The sequence below is a fragment of the Xenopus laevis genome, chromosome 8S (genome assembly GCF_017654675.1).
Source record: "Xenopus laevis strain J_2021 chromosome 8S, Xenopus_laevis_v10.1, whole genome shotgun sequence".
Lineage (NCBI taxonomy): Eukaryota > Metazoa > Chordata > Amphibia > Anura > Pipidae > Xenopus > Xenopus laevis.
This window is the reverse complement of record NC_054386.1, coordinates 101,766,850-101,783,731: the sequence shown is the minus strand read 5'-3', so window position 1 is coordinate 101,783,731 and position 16,882 is coordinate 101,766,850. Positions and strand designations below refer to the sequence as shown.

At 44.6% G+C, this 16,882-nt stretch overlaps 2 protein-coding genes across 2 annotated transcripts; both read left to right on the top strand.

Annotated features, from left to right (window-relative positions):
- The first annotated feature begins 1,051 nt into the window (after positions 1 to 1,051).
- On the top strand, positions 1,052 to 8,946 carry LOC108700404 (toll-like receptor 2). Its single transcript, XM_018233556.2, has 2 exons — positions 1,052 to 1,208; positions 5,891 to 8,946. Exon 2 carries the CDS (start codon positions 5,911 to 5,913, stop codon positions 8,416 to 8,418), a length of 2,508 nt encoding a protein of 835 aa, XP_018089045.1. The 5' UTR covers positions 1,052 to 1,208; positions 5,891 to 5,910; the 3' UTR covers positions 8,419 to 8,946.
- Positions 8,947 to 13,011: 4,065 nt separating this feature from the next.
- XB5824245.S (provisional ortholog of RERG like S homeolog) lies at positions 13,012 to 16,180 on the top strand. The gene is made up of 4 exons (XM_018233557.2): positions 13,012 to 13,732; positions 13,917 to 13,970; positions 14,349 to 14,425; positions 14,998 to 16,180. Exons 1-4 carry the CDS (start codon positions 13,612 to 13,614, stop codon positions 15,409 to 15,411), a joined length of 666 nt encoding a protein of 221 aa, XP_018089046.1. The 5' UTR covers positions 13,012 to 13,611; the 3' UTR covers positions 15,412 to 16,180.
- Positions 16,181 to 16,882: the final 702 nt, after the last annotated feature.

Genomic DNA, 16,882 nt, shown 5'->3' with positions numbered 1-16,882 from the left:
GCTGTAGAATCATATTTCTGGGCAGGAAGTAGTGAGCGCATCATGAAATAGCTCCCCCAGGCCTATTCATTGTTTCATGAGAACTTTAAAAGGGTTGTTCACCTTTGAGTAAACTGTATGATGTAGAGAGGGATATCCAGAGACAATTTGCAATTGGTTTTCATTTTTAATTATTTCTGGTTTTTGAGTTATTTAGCTTTTTATTCAGCAGCTCTCCAGTTTGCAGTTTCAGCCATCTGGTTGCTAGGGACCAAATTCCCCTAGCAACCACGCACTGATTTGAATAAGAGACTAGACTATGAATATGGGAGGCCTGAATAGAAAGATGAGTAATACAATGTAGCTATAACAAAACATTTGTAGCCTTACAGAGCATTTTTTTTTACATGGGGTCAGTGACCCCTGTTTGAAAGCTGGAAAAAGTCAAAAGAAAAAGGCAAATAATGAAAAAAAACTATTAAAAATAAATAGTGAAGACCAATTGAAAAGTTGCCATTTGTATAGTTTTATCATATACTAAAAGTTATATATAATATATATATTTATAATATACTATAATATACTAAAAGTTAACTTAAAGGTGAACCACCCCTTTAATGGATGATTAGTTTAGGGGTCTGTACCTATAGGGGGGAGCAGAGACCATAGTTGCCCAGCACCCAGCTATATACATTGCAGGAGGGCCTGGGTAAGCAACAGTAAACCCCTGGCTATATTGGTGGGGGCGCTGGCTGGATACAATACCCATTAGAGAAATAGCAGCAGGGCAGAGGCAAGTGTCCTTAGAAGGATGGTGGGTAAAACTGTCAAGGGGTAGAAGACGGGGTCACTCTCCTGGCTCTGCCAGTCTGGCTGCTGTCTCATTTATTATCGACAGTATTTGGGTAGGGTTCCCCTTTAAACATGCCTTGCTATTTGGGCTAAAGTTATTAGTCAACAAAGCGCCGGCCATTGTTTTGTGAGTGCACAAGTGAGCAGTGTAATGTCCCTTTAAGAAAAGGCACAACCGCCTAGAGGAGAACATCCCACCCCCTGCCCCACCTCGGGGCAATTATAGAAACAGGTAAGACTCACTCACGAGACAGTCAGCAGTGAATCTCTCTCTGTCTCTCTCTGTGATCAGTTGGGTTTCAGTGGGGGAACAGGAGCCATGGAGCCCAGACTTGGATAAACAGACTGGATCGTCGGCCTTAGACAGCAGAACCAAGGTAAGACTGCTGGTATCTGACCTCTTGATTGTAAGCTCTTGTGGTTACATTCTATGCGCTGATGTTTCAGTATCCTTGCATTAAACTCTAAACTCGAGCTGCCGTAGGGGCTGCTGTAGGGGTCAGTCTGCAGTGAAATGAAACCTGGCCAAACACAGTCACCACCAGCGTGTGGACCCCTTTTTGTAGGAAGAATAACCCCAATATATAAAACATTTCACTGCCCTACTAGCCTGATCCTACATCATTAGTACAGGTGGGGGCCCAAGAGTCACCCCATTAACAAAATGCACCCTTGCAGCTAAATGCCCCATTTGTGCCCACTAACGTTCTACTGTCATTCTTGAGGGTGAAGACACATGGGGGCGACCAAGTCACATTGAGCGAACAAGTCCCCCTTGTGCCATAAACCTAAATCCCATGGATGTGCCTGAGCCAAAAGCAACTAATTATCTATAAGGGGCCAAAAGAGTGCAGTCCACTTTATGTCTGTCTTGCTCTGTACATGAACGGCCGCAGGTTGCAGAGCCGAGACCTGTGTTTGGCAGCCAATGGCAGGGCTGTGGGAGACACAAAGGAATTACTTTCCTACCCAACAACTGGAAGTTGCAATGGGGCCCTGTACTTGCCTCCAGGGCTACCACCAACACTGCTCCCTACACTATTCTCTGCCAGACACCGGACAGAAGTGCTCATGGGTGGATTTTAATTAAAGGATAAGTAAACCTTTAAAATAAGTGAAAAATTGATAAGGGGGGGTATTCTAAGCACTTTTGCAATGTACATTCATTATTTATTTTTATTTAATTCCAAGATATTAAGGAATAAATGTACTGTTACTATGAATTAATTTTGTTCCAACAGCGCCACCTGCCGGTCAGTTTCCCACCAGTCTGACCACCAAGTAGTCAAGGAAGTTGTCAGGAGAAAGAAAGAGGCTGATGTTCTTCTGCTTAGGAAAGATGTGAGAAAGGTTTCTAATTTTATTCCTAAGCAGAAGAACATCAGCCTCTTTCTTTCTCCTGACAACTTCCTTGACTACTTGCTGGTCAGACTGGTGGGAAACTGACCAGTAGGTGGCGCTGTTGTAACAAAATTCATTCATATTAACAGTACATGTATCCCTTAATATCTTGGAATTAAAAATAAATAATGAATGTAAATTGCAAAAGTGCTTAGAATAGCATAGAATTATCAATTTTACACTCACTCACTACTAAGCCTTCCCAAACTAACAAAGAATCAAGCGAAGGGGAAAAAAAACAGAATAAAAGCTTTACCTTGTTACACTTCTTTGTTTACTTGTACAGCCTCAAGAGGATTGGCTAGGCTGGAGGAAGAGATTTGAAGTTTCCTGTAGCCTAGCCAATCCCCTAGTGACAGGACTGACACTTGCACTTTAAAGGACCAGTAACATCAAAACATTTTTTTTTTAAAAAAATTTGTTCGTATAGATCGAAAAAAACACTAAGACAAATGAAATTTTAAAATTGACTTTATTAAGAAATAACTTACTGAAACTCTGCTTGCGCTCCTCTTCAGAAAAGGCAACAGGGTGACGATCCATCGTGCGGTGATCAATTTCTCCTCCCTGCCGTCCTTATAGGAGATAGCCAGGGAGAAGTAATCGAGCATCGCACAATGGATCGCCTTTTCTGAAGAGGAATGCAAGCGGAGATTCAGTAAGTTATTTCTTAATAAAAGCTTTGCGATTTTAAAGTGTCATTTGTCTTGGTGGTTTTTTTTTTCAATGTATACTAAATTGTTTTTTTTTTAAAATTTGATGTTACTGGTCCTTTAAAGTGCAAGTGCCAGTTTTGTCACTAGGGGATTGGCTAGGCTACAGAAATTTCTTCCTCCAGCCTAGCCAATCCTCTTGAGGCTTCACAAAGTAAACAAAGAAGTGGGAAGAAAGACTGGTGGAGACCGGGCAGGGGGCAGGCTGTGATGCATAGGGGGTGGGGCCTGGACATGGAGGGGTGGGCTGTGGTTTTGGGGGCAGGGCTATGGCATGGCAATCGGCGATTGGTTAATTGCTGTGTCAATCTTAGAGAATCCTGCCCGGTTTACCTAATTTGGAAAACCTTGGGGTCCCTATACCCAGTTATTTTTGTTGAGCAATGTGCTAGAGAAGCTACTGATCTCATATTGTTAAGTGGTGGAGATTGATGTGCCTTTACCCATGACTCCCAGTGTGCACCAGATCCTACCCAAACCCTGAATTTCAGCTACTTCCCGAGTCCTGCAGCCCCAAGATGGTGTTGAACTACACCCCTCAAATCCTTAGATAGGCAAAGGCATTAAATGGGTGTTATCAGAGAATAATCGAAGTTTAAAGGGGAAATAGAAGCTACTTCACGTCTGGTCCTTGCACAGTAGATAATTCGATTTCCAGTTTCCCCACTGTTGTCACAGTTCTCAAAGTAGTGCAGTAGGAATAAACACTACACATACCCATGTGAGAGGCAAAGAAATTCCTTGGCATTTTGTTTATTTATTATTGGGGTAAAAACTCCCCTACCTGCCCCAGATATGGGATCTGCGAGGTGGTGGGAACAGTAGCAGCAGAAAGAGCAGGTACATTGTGGGGCAGATTTGGGGTGGGGGGGTTTACAGTGGGGGTGGGGCCTTATGACTGTGATAGGGTCGTCAATGGCTAAAGTGGGGTGTGAGCCCTTGAGTGAAGACCCTCTGTGGGACCCAATCGGACATCGGCCCCTATCATTCTGTAATTGGTTTGCTTGGTATTCCTCTGGAAGCTTATCACCTCCATATCCCAACATGCTGTTCTGACATTAAATCCTGTTCCTTTTCTTATTTAGAGCCATTGTGAAATAAACTGTTTTTCCACAATCCCCGCCAACAATAGCCGATCCAAAAACAGACACTTACGGCTTCCAGCAACAAAGGGGAAAGGTCACACAAACAACGACAAACCTCTCACAGGGAACTCTCGTCACGTTTGAGGCCAAAGGGTATCGAGGGGCCTTTAAATAATAATAACATTGCTTTAGGGACACCCCACACTCTTGTAATAGCTAAAATCCCTGCCATAAAGCGAGACGGGCTGTTGCAGGAAGCAGAGAGGCAGTTACACATTAGGGGGATGTGCAAGGGCTGGAGTGCAAGGGCTGGAGTGCATAGGGACACCCTTAGATTGATATATGCTGAGCAGTTTAGCCCTTAACCCATTGGGTAGTGCAGCCCATGCTCACTTTGCACCGAAGAGTAAATATGGCACGGGACAAAGCTCACCTGCCCTGAGGAGGGGTTAAATGCCAGACCCTGGTGTTGTTGTGTGCTCACTACTCCTGTTTGGGTGTAAGGAAGGGATGTGCAATCGCACAACTACATCCACCATGGTCCATAGCAATATGCATGAAAACAGTAGGGCAACTATTAGTGCTAGTGTAAACAGCTTTGCAAATGGTCAGTGTGAGACTAGATATTTCTGTTATTTACATTTCTGCCTATCTGATGGGGCCCTGGGCTGGAACTAGGGGTAGGCAGTGGAGGAACATATCTAGGGTGCAAGGCTTCATTAGTGATAAATACATAGAATTTCTGTACTATGTGGAAATGTGTAAGCACTGCGTATCTTGACAGCGCTATATAAATAAATGATGATGATGATGGGAGGTCAATGAGGCAGTTGTCACAAGGCTGCCATAATTTAGTGGCCCCTACGCAACACAGTAATGGAAATGGAGCCAATGGGGGTAGGCAGCAGGTTGGGTGTCCTCGCTTAGGGCAAAAGTAGCTGTCGGCCCGGCCGTTGAACCAGAGTCTAATGAGTTGAGAAGCCAAGTTAAGTGTCAGAGCAAGATGAGTGTCAGGCCCTCAAGAATGGAGATAAGGTGTATCCCCCCGGCAGAACCAAATTGCTTTTAAAGTGAAGCCTTAGTAATCTGTACAGTGATCATCAGTGGGCTGATGTCTAATCTCAGAATCTACAGAATAATAAAAGTATGTGAGCTGCTGTTACAGCCGAGTCCCAGCAGTCTCTATCAGTAATGATCTCCGGGCATCACAGAGAACAGACAGCCTTGCCCTCCCTTCCCTAATGCCATGTACCCCCTATCTGCATAGGCTACCACTCAACCCTCTCCCTCCAGCACCCGCAGAAAAAGGGGTCTCAAAGGATGGCTGGGTGCAATCCTCTCCCTACCACATTTCCCCCAAATTACCTCTCCATAACAAGGGATTTCTAACAGTACTGATGAAATAGTAATTTTTAGAGTTTTGAGCCAGGAGCTATTTCTTACCCCAACACCCTGGCTGAGATTAAGGATTCCATCTTCTTTCACAAGAGTTTTCATATACCTGACCGTATCCTTATAGATAACAATAAGGTCTATCCCCGATCAAACCACCCATCACTTGCCTTGAAGATTCAATCCTTGGTCTCCAATGACCTTTGCCTACTTTTGGGTGTAGACCACAGTTGGTGGGCTGTGTAGATGTCTTCCCCACCTGGATGTCTTTCAAGAACCCTTATGTCTCCAAATGTAACCCCATAATGTTACCCTCACTTCTCATCCTTAAAGCAAAATGACCTTTGACCTCCTCTTGATGTTGCCTTGGCAGTTGATCAGATGGAAGGACCCATGTGCATTTCACTTATTCTTTAGCCTTGGAGGCCGAGGCCAATAGCAGTAACTGATTCTTGTTGTCTCTTTCAGGTTCAGAAGATGTAAAGGATATGGAAATGTTTCTGCACTATGGAGAGCTAGTGTGGTATTGTCTCGTGCTTCTTGCCCTTGCAACAGGGAAATGGTGCCAGAACCCATGCCAAGTGGACAAGGAGCAAAAATATGCAAATTGCCAGGGGCAGAATCTCAATGAAGTCCCAAAGGACCTTCCCATCACCCTGGAGGAATTGAATCTGTCCTGCAATTGGCTCTATCAAATCACTGCTGATGACTTTTCCTCTTACACCAACTTACGAGCCTTAAATGTGAGTTTCAACAATATTTCCACCATAGAAAACAACTCTTTTGTCTCAAATACTCTTCTGAGGAACTTGACCCTGTCTAATAATAGCCTAATGGAAATGCCTTCAGTCTTACTTGAACCTCTTGTGCTATTGGAGTCCCTTGATCTGTCCAACAATTTGTACAACTACTCTACTCTTGGGAAAGTTTTTAAAACCTTGGTGAACCTACAAAGATTATCCATTGGAGGCCCATTTGTAAGCAAGGTTCTGAAAGGTGACTTTGTCCCGATAAAGAACATTAGCCTCCAAAGATTTGCATTGAAGACTAAATCTAGCCTTAAGCTTTACCAGTCAAGAGCTTTTTCAGTCCTTAATACTAAAATTTTAATATTGGATATTGCCCTTGATAAAAACGCAAAAGCATTGCCACTCATTCTAAAGGACCTGGCAGGAAAATCATTGGACAGGCTCACTTTTGAGAACTTATTTGAATATACCTATTACACAGGATCCACTAACCTTTTCTTTGGCCTTCCAGACATTAATATTAGAGAGTTAGTCTTTTATGGGGGGAAAGTGAATGATAAACTCTTGCAGCTGATCTTGGAAAGCATTCTGATATCTAGAATCCAAAACCTCCTGCTCCTCTCCGTTGACTTTGATTATACTCTGAATCGTAGCAAAATTGATGTCAAAATGGATAAACTTTTTCTGAAAAACCTGGTCATCAAAGACGTAATGAACCCTGACATCTTGACATTTGATCGGACGTTCACTTGGTTCGGTAAGGTGCGCAACCTCTTCATCATCAACGTTAACTTCAATTTTGTGCAATGCGATGCCTGGAGTCAGATGCAAAATGTAGAGACACTGGACATATCCAACAACCTTCTTCTGGGCTCCTACCTTTACAATCCCTTGTGCAAATACAGCGAATTACCCAAACTCCGAAAATTCACAGCCGCAAACAACAACCTCAAATACCTTAAACCAATTTCTTTGTTGACAGCCAACTGGCCCAAGTTGTCCTCTCTTGACCTTTCGTCAAATTACTTAGGTTCTCAGTACGAAAACTGCAGATGGACTTCTAATATAACAACGCTTATTTTAAAGTACAACATTCTTTCGGTGGGGGTGTTTACCTGTTTGCCCACGTCAGTTCACTACCTAGATCTGTCTTTCTCGCACCTTGAATCGTTAAATATGGATTATTTCAAAAATGCCACAAATCTAAAAAAATTGAATCTCAGCTACAATAAACTCACCTTGATATCCAGCGAGTGGAGACATCCTCATCTTCAGGTTCTGTTTCTAGATGGCAACATCTTTGGTGTTATTGATAAGGGCTCTTTTAACAACCTGCCCCAGCTCAGAACCTTAACTGCCGGAGATAATCCTTACCATTGCACCTGTGACCTTTATTCCTTCTTCTCAGACATCCTATCGAATAGCAAGGTCTCCCTTGCCGATTGGCCGCAAGCCTACTATTGCTATCACCCTCAGCAACTTAGGGACACAAGAGTGGAATCTTACACTCCTGGATCAGTAGAGTGTGACGTGAGATTACTGGTGGCTATAACGGTGTCAGCAACGGCTGCGGTGGTCATATTCTGCATGATATTGTGCTGGAGGTTTGATGCACCTTGGTACTTCCGTATGACGTGCCATATTGTCAAGTCAAAATACCGTTCCAGAAAGGCCAACTATGGCAGAGAATATCTTTATCACGCCTTTGTCTCCTACAGCCATTCTGATGCCGACTGGGTGAGAGGGGAGTTGCTTTATCGGCTGGAGAGCTGTAGCCCCCCATACCGAGTCTGCATTCACGAGAGAGACTTCCTCCCGGGGAAATGGATCATTGACAACATCATTGACAACATTGAGAACAGCCGCAAGACCATCTTTGTTCTCTCCCACAACTTCGTCAACAGCGAGTGGTGCAATTATGAACTGTACTTTGCCCACCAGAGGGCCATTGGCCACTCATTTGAGGACGTCATCTTGGTGGTCAAGGAGAACGTCACTCTGAAGGACCTTCCAAAAAGGTTTTACAAGCTCAGGAAAATGCTAAGAAGGAAGACCTACCTTGAGTGGCCTTCAGAGCCCAGCAAGCAGCATTTCTTCTGGATACAGTTGAAGAACATTTTAGGCAGTCCTTCTAATGGAGGCCAGGATGTTTTGTCTGTGATGAATGAACCTGTTGCACCGGAACCATGTCCCGTCTCGGAGGTCCCACTTACAACATACAGCAAAATGAATCTGCCAGGAAACTGACTGCCTAATTATGGATTTGAACTTGTATTTATTATGTTTCCCATGCTGTAGTCTGCTGAGGGACTACTGGGACCTCCTCAGTTTTCTGGGAACTTTAGTTTCTTAACTTACCTTCATTTCATAATTTTATTACCTGGGATTTACTTGTGTCCAATGTGTCCCACCAGCTCCAAATCTGTGCATAACATCACCAAACGTGAAGGGTCTGGTCCCCCATGAAAACAAAAGTGATACAAGGAGATATGAGGTTGCTGTTGTGTGTGTGTGTGTGTGTGTGTGAGGCAGTGCATGGCCCTGTGCCTTAATACAATTTTGTGCTGGAGCTTTATTGTCTCTAAGATAACAGATATGAATGGGACGTGTATAACTTATTGCTCAGGCCCCTCTTCTAAGCACTTTTGCCATTTACATTTGTGTTTTGTTTTCGTTGGTGTAAAGCCTTGTGTAAACAATGTTATGTAGTATCTGTATATATGTGTACATATTTGTTTTTATTTTAATAAAACATGAATTACAAAGAAATTTAAATCAGATTTGTAGCTCTTGTATGAGTTCTTGGAGCTGATGTTTCAGGTAATACAGGGAAATACGGGGCCATGGAGCTGACGCTTCAGGTAATACAGGGACATGGAGCAGATGCTTTAGGCAATAGAGGAACATTCAACGATGCGCAATATGTTAAGTACAAGTAAATAATAATAATGGAGCTGTGACGCTTCATCTAAATATTGGGAAGGGGTTTGTTACAGTGAGAGCTGTGAAGATTAGAAATTGTCTCCCTGAATCAGGGGTACAGGCTGATACATTAGATAGGTACAAGGAAGGGTCGGATGCTTTATTCACCAGTAGCTCCTCCCAGCAGACAGGAGGGAGCCAATGAGATTAGAGGAGGGAAAGGGGTGTTACAGGGAGAGCTGGGAAGTGAATCAGTGGTACAGGCTGATACATTAGATAGGTACAAGGAAGGGTCGGATGCTTTATTCACCAGTAGCTCCTCCCAGCAGACAGGAGGGAGCCAATGAGATTAGAGGAGGGAAAGGGGTGTTACAGGGAGAGCTGGGAAGTGAATCAGTGGTACAGGCTGATACATTAGATAGGTACAAGGAAGGGTCGGATGCTTTATTCACCAGTAGCTCCTCCCAGCAGACAGGAGGGAGCCAATGAGATTAGAGGAGGGAAAGGGGTGTTACAGGGAGAGCTGGGAAGTGAATCAGGGGTACAGGCTGATACATTAGATAGGTGCAAGGAAGGGTCGGATGCTTTATTCACCAGTAGCTCCTCCCAGCAGACAGGAGGGAGCCAATGAGATTAGAGGAGGGAAAGGGGTGTTTACAGGGAGAGCTGGGAAGTGAATCAGTGGTACAGGCTGATACATTAGATAGGTACAAGGAAGGGTCGGATGCTTTATTCACCAGTAGCTCCTCCCAGCAGACAGGAGGGAGCCAATGAGATTAGAGGAGGAAAGGGGTGTTACAGGGAGAGCTGGGAAGTGAATCAGGGTACAGGCTGATACATTAGATAGGTACAAGGAAGGGTCGGATGCTCTATTCACCAGTAGCTCCTCCAGCAGACAGGAGGGAGCCAATGAGATTAGAGGAGGGAAAGCGGTGTTACAGGGAGAAGCTGGGAAGTGAATCAGGGGTACAGGCTGATACATTAGATAGGTACAAGGAAGGGTCGGATGCTTTATTCACCAGTAGCTCCTCCCAGCAGACAGGAGGGAGCCAATGAGATTAGAGGAGGGAAAGGGGTGTTACAGGGAGAGCTGGGAAGTGAATCAGGGGTACAGGCTGATACATTAGATAGGTACAAGGAAGGGTCGGATGCTTTATTCACAAGTAGCTCCTCCCAGCAGACAGGAGGGAGCCAATGAGATTAGAGGAGGGAAAGGGGTGTTACAGGGAGAGCTGGGAAGTGAATCAGTGGTACAGGCTGATACATTAGATAGGTACAAGGAAGGGTCGGATGCTTTATTCACAAGTAGCTCCTCCCAGCAGACAGGAGGGAGCCAATGAGATTAGAGGAGGGAAACACCACAGTCAGTCCATTACTAATTATTTAGTAACATTATAAGTGGTCAATTCAACTACTTCCGACATTTGTGTCATTGCATTTTACTTGCACTGCCTATTTCACCTCATTGGGTGCTACTAAGAACATGAATGTTATGCTCATTGGGTGCTACTAAGAACATGAATGTTATGCTCATTGGGTGCTACTAACAATATGAATGTTATGCTCATTGGGTGCTAGGGATGTCGCGGACTGTTCGCCCGCGAACTAATTCGCGCGAACATCGACTATTCGCGTTCGGCGAATGTTCGCGAACGTCGCGCGACGTTCGCCAATTTGGGTTCGCCTTAGCTGGCGCTTATTTTTGCCCTCTCACCCCAGACCAGCAGATACATGGCAGCCAATCAGGAAGCTCTCCCTCCTGGACCACCCCCACACCCCCTGGACCACTCCCCTTCCATATATAAACTGAAGCCCTGCAGCGTTTTTTCATTCTGCCTGTGTGTGCTTGGAAGAGCTAGTGTAGGGAGAGAGCTGTTACTGATTTCACTGATTTGAGGGACAGTTGATAGTAACTTTGCTGGCTAGTAATCTACTTGATACTGCTCTGTATTGTAGGGACAGAACTCTGCAGGGATTTGAGGGACAGTGAGTTTAGGTTAGTTAGCTTTGCTGGCTAGTAATCTACCTTCTACTGCAGTGCTCTGTATGTAGCTGCTGTGGGCAGCTGTCTGTCCTGCTGCTGATCTCTCATCTGCATCTGTTCTTCAAACAACTGCCACCTAGCTGTCTAAATATCAATAATAATACCGTCTCCAGAAACACCACCCAAGTGACGTTTTTCAAACAGCAATAATATATTCCGTATCCAACGGCTGTTGTGTATACGTTGCCCTTGCAGGCATTGTTTGCCCAGTCTTTAACCAAGTGCCACCTAGCTGTGTGAGCTTTTTCACATTCCGTGTCCAGAAACATCACCTGAGTGACGTAGTGTGATTTCTGCCCTTTACAGCACAAAACGCAGCGCTGTGTCAACAATGGATTTTTCAGATACATTTTTGCCCTTGATCCCCCTCTGGCATGCCACTGTCCAGGTCGTTGCACCCTTTAAACAACTTTAAAATCATTTTTCTGGCCAGAAATGTCTTTTCTAGCTTTTAAAATTCGCCTTCCCATTGAAGTCTATGGGGTTCGCGACGTTCGCAAACTATTCGCATGTTTTGTCGCAAGTTCGCGAATATGTTCGCGAACATTTTTTCCGCCGTTCGCTACATCCCTATTGGGTGCTACTAACAATATGAATGTTATGCTCATTGGGTGCTACTAAGAACATGAACGTTATGCTCATTGGGTGCTACTAAGAACATGAACGTTATGAAGGAAGGCACAGAACAAACGCAATAATATGATAACAGGGACAAGATTTGCTTGTAGTCTGAATATCAGGCCCAGTACTGGGAGCCCAGTAGGCTGAGAATATATCAGTTTATTGTCCATTTCCATTTATATTATACGGTGAGAGGTTTCTTCTTCTTGCATTGGAACAGATTGCAATAAGCTTGATGGATATTTCCAAATATTGCTAAGTCATGTACAATAATGCTTTGCTTTGGCCACAAGAGGGCGGAATATAGTAAGAATGGAAGTGTCTGGCCCTGCACCTGTAATGCGCAACTAAAACTCTCTGTATTTCTATTTACCAGCAATTACTGCTGCACGAGCTCCTTCTTTTCTCTCGCTGGGTTTCTGCTGAAAGCTCTTAAGTTTGCTGCTGATCAGATTAAATAAGAATGGGGGGGGGGCATGTGCATGGGATGAGCTATAGAAACTCTAGGAGTAAATAGTATCTCAGTGATATGTAGGTCTATACATGGGAGCCCGGCTGCATCTGAACAAATCTTACCCAGATATAAAGATTTATAGCAGAACATGCCCCTGCCAATATGTACCAGGATCAGGACTCCCATCTCTGTATCTGCTTTATAAAAAATATCAAGCTCTTGTCTTGTCACAGACTCCCATCAGAGATGGTAATTGGAATATAATTGATACAGCAGGGAAGTAAACGTGATGAAAGGGAAATTACACAGCGGGGGGTCCATCTTCCAGCAGAAACGAAAGTTTGTTTGTGATCCCATCTGACCTTTGATGTAAGAGATTGACTGTATAATAAAGGCCGTCCTGAATATCCGCCACAAGATGGAGACAGTAGGACAAGATGGAGACAGTAGGACAAGATGGAGACAGTAGGACAAGATGGAGACAGTAGGACAAGATGGAGACAGTAGGACAAGATGGAGACAGTAGGACAAGATGGAGACAGTAGAGCAAGATGGAGACAGTAGGACAAGATGGAGACAGTAGGACAAGATGGAGACAGTAGAGCAAGATGGAGACTGTAGGGCAAGATGGAGACAGTAGGACAAGATGGAGACAGTAGAGTAAGATGGAGACTGTAGGGCAAGATGGAGACAGTAGGACAAGATGGAGACAGTAGGACAAGATGGAGACAGTAGAGCAAGATGGAGACAGTAGAGCAAGATGGAGACAGTAGGACAAGATGGAGACAGTAGGACAAGATGGAGACAGTAGGGGGAGATAAAGTCAGTAGGACAAGATGGAGATAGTAGGACAAGATGGAGTCAGTAGGGCAAGATGGAGACAGTAGAGCAAGACGGTGGCAATAAAAAAAAGTAATGCTTTACTGTAGCTTGCTATTGGAGTACAACTCCCAGCACCCCCCAGCAGTCCAATATTTTTTTTGTCTTTCAGCCTGTAATTTTGATACTCATAGTGTTTATCAGTTTATGTAGAATATTTAATTGGCTCTATAATCTATGGGTGCTGTTATTAATAATAATTACAGGGGTCTCCCTCTGATGGCTGGGTATGAGAGGGGCCCCTGCCAGTGTGTATGTGAGCGGCTGTAGAAGGGGACAGGGGGGCTCCCTGCTGGGACATGCTGCTCATGAATCAGACACTCTCTGCAGGGACAGAGATACAGAATTCTATAAAGACCAGATCCCTCCTGTGATTGGCTGCTGAGCCAGTCCCCCACACCCCTGCCTGCCCCCAGCTCCTATATAAGCACAGGCGTCTCACATCAGAGCTGGATTCATCACTTGCTCTGCCGCTCGCTCACAACCTTCTCCCCGTCGCTCACTTGCCACAGGATTACAAATGGTTGTCCAAATCCGCACTAGCCACCAGCCTGGCAGCACAATGTCTGAGACTGGCCACCAGCAGCCTAAAGTGGAAGCCAATGTCCTGGTGCTGGGGGCAGAGAACGTTGGGAAATCAGGTGAGATGAACTTCTGTTCTAGTGACTCCAGTGCCAGCCCTATGATATATAGATTGTCAGCTCTTCTGTCAAGGGTGCATTAATTTTGTCTAGGAAGTATTTAAACCTCATTGCTGTAGTGAAGCTTTATTGTATAATGATATTAATGTGATTATCCTAATTAGCCCTTTCTTTCCCTCCCCAGCTCTGACCGTCCGCTTCCTCACCCGCAGGTTCATTGGCGAGTACGTTGGCACCGGTAAGTTTCTACACGTCCCGTTTTGCCATATCTGATGCATTTCCTCCCAGATATTATTGCTTAAACTTGTTTCTACCCTTTCAGTGTTTAACTACAATTCCCAGCATCCCTTGCCAGCTCCAAGTTGTAGTTCAGCAGCTTCCTCCCATTCCATTGGATAGTGCATTGTACAATAATTGATAATGTATGATGCCTATAACAGCTGCAGGATGAAGGCTGGGAGTTGTAGTTCTGCAGAAACTATTGCTGCCCTGTCCCTGTTTTCAGTCTCATGTGAATTCAGATGAAGTGATTAGTTTTTAATTCTCTGCCCTTACCACCTCTGCCAGGAGTCAGTTCCATAAAAACCTAACGGACACCTCCGCTCTTTATTTGCAGAGTCCATTTACACTCACAATGTGACCGTCGATGGGAGAAAGACGTCTTTCGGCATCTGGGATTCTGTCTGTCCGCAGGTGAGTTTCCGTCAATGCCAAATGACTTGCATGAAACGGCCCCGTGGGGTGAGAAAAGTGTCAGGGAAAGAGTTAAAAGCCCTGCCCCCCTTAAAGGGATATGCAACATATATATAACAGCAACCACCAGAATTTTTATTATAAGGTGATGATTATATTATGATTATAATGGGTGGTTTGCAGAATTAGTTGCCCCAGCGTATTATAGCCTGTGGGTCAGGTGACTTAATGCTCCAAATTGCACCTCCATTAATCTGAATTACAGGCACCAGAAGTTAATTGAAGGGTTATTGGAGGTTAATTAAGAATGTTTTGCCCACATAATGATCAAGATGCTGTTATTTGCCCTGTATGCCAATACCCATGGGTCTGGAGTGAGATTGGGCCCTTGATGTCTGGTTCTCTGATGGGCCCTTGATGTCTGGTTCTCTGATGGGCCCTTGATGTCTGGTTCTCTGATGGGCCCTAGGAGACTAAGTCTCACATTACTTAAAGAGGCCATAATTGTTATCCCAAATGCTGCTAAACCCTGCAGTAGACCAGTCTGATCATTCAAGTTGCTCTCATTGTAGAACCCCAACGCTCAGAACTGCATCACTGAAGATCAGCTCCGCTGGGCCGACGGCTTCATCCTGGTCTACAGCATCTGCGACCGCAACAGCTTCAGTGTGGTCAGGCAACAACTGCAGAGGATCCGACAGATAAAGAAACGGCACGGCCCAGTGCCAGTCATCATTGTGGGGAACAAAAGAGACCTCCAGCACCACCGAGAGATCACCAGCGCAGAGGGACGCATGCTTGCCCTATCTTCAGACTGTGGCTTCTTCGAGATCTCAGCAGCAGAGACCTATCATGGCTCCCTGGTGGTCTTCCACCAACTGCTGGAGGCGGTGAGAGAGAACAGGAGCTCACTTAAGAAAAACACCGGCATTAAGGGCATTGTACGGAGCATGTCGGCCGTCTTCACCAGGAGAAGGACAGAGTGATGGGATATTGGTCTCACCCTCTGCTTTCTCACCTGTTGGAATATCAAGCCATCAGCACCTGGTGTGACCCAATGTAGTCCAGCCAGAGAAGAAGTTCATGGTGAATTGAGGAACTTTGTCCTAGGAGGACCAGTTGTGGTACATGGTGGGACATTCTACTCTATATAGGAGACCCTCTGAGGTCCTTCATATCAAAATGGACAACATTATTCTGTCTGCCTACCGAAGGGTCCATAATATCCAGACTATTATCTTTTAACTGCACTGAACTGACCCATCAGGTACCGGAGACCTCGAGAAGAACCATTAGTCTGTGTATAAAGTCCCACCAAGAGCAGAGGGGGCTCAGAGGAGAAATGATGTGGAACTCCAATAAAGGGCTAATAATTAATTGGAGCATCTTTTCAAGTGTAATAATAGTCTGGATAAGAGAACTCTACTTGATAGTGATGAGGGGCAGATATATGGCCGAGTTACACTGGGAGTATCATTTGCACTAAATGAGAGGAGAAGGCTGTGCCAATCAGTCTCAAAGGGGAACTTGTCTAATACTAATTATTAAAGAGGGAGCAGATCTTTTTCACCTTCTCTCAGAATGGACAATTTTTATATATATAAATATGTACAGTTGTACAGAAAAATGCTGTTATTAACTTATTTCAGGGCTCTGTGAGTTACTGTTTACAGACAGGGGCTGGTGTATGTTTTATTTGCACCTATTTGTGAAAGTTTCATGAAAATAAAGTCTCAAGAGAAATATGGAAATCTTTACCTGTGTCTTGTTTTATATCTTTATGTATTTCCATCTGCCCCCTGTATATACAATATATATATATATATATATATATCTCTCACTTGGGTAATATGGCACTAAACTGGGAGACAGCAGGTGCATTTATAAGAGGGGGAGTATGGGACACACCCGGGACACCACAGGGAAATGTATGGGATGGTGTCTATAGTAACAGTGGATAATAGTCTCTGGGAAGGGAGTGTGACTGTGGGATAGCAGGTATAGTAGGGAGATATGGTGCCTATAGTAACAGTGGGATAATAGTCTCTGGGAAGGGAGTGTGACTGTGGGATAGCAGGTATAGTAGGGAGAGATGGTGCCTATAGTAACAGTGGATAATAGTCTCTGGGAAGGGAGTGTGACTGTGGGATAGCAGGTATAGTAGGGAGAGATGTGTCTATAGTAACAGTGGATAATAGTCTCTGGGAAGGGAGTGTGACTGTGGGATAGCAGGTATAGTAGGGAGAGATGTGTCTATAGTAACAGTGGGATAATAGTCTCTGGGAAGGGAGTGTGACTGTGGGATAGCAGGTATAGTAGGGAGAGATGTGTCTATAGTAACAGTGGGATAATAGTCTCTGGGAAGGGAGTGTGACTGTGGGATAGCAGGTATAGTAGGGAGAGATGGTGTCTATAGTAACAGTGGATAATAGTCTCTGGGAAGGGAGTGTGACTGTG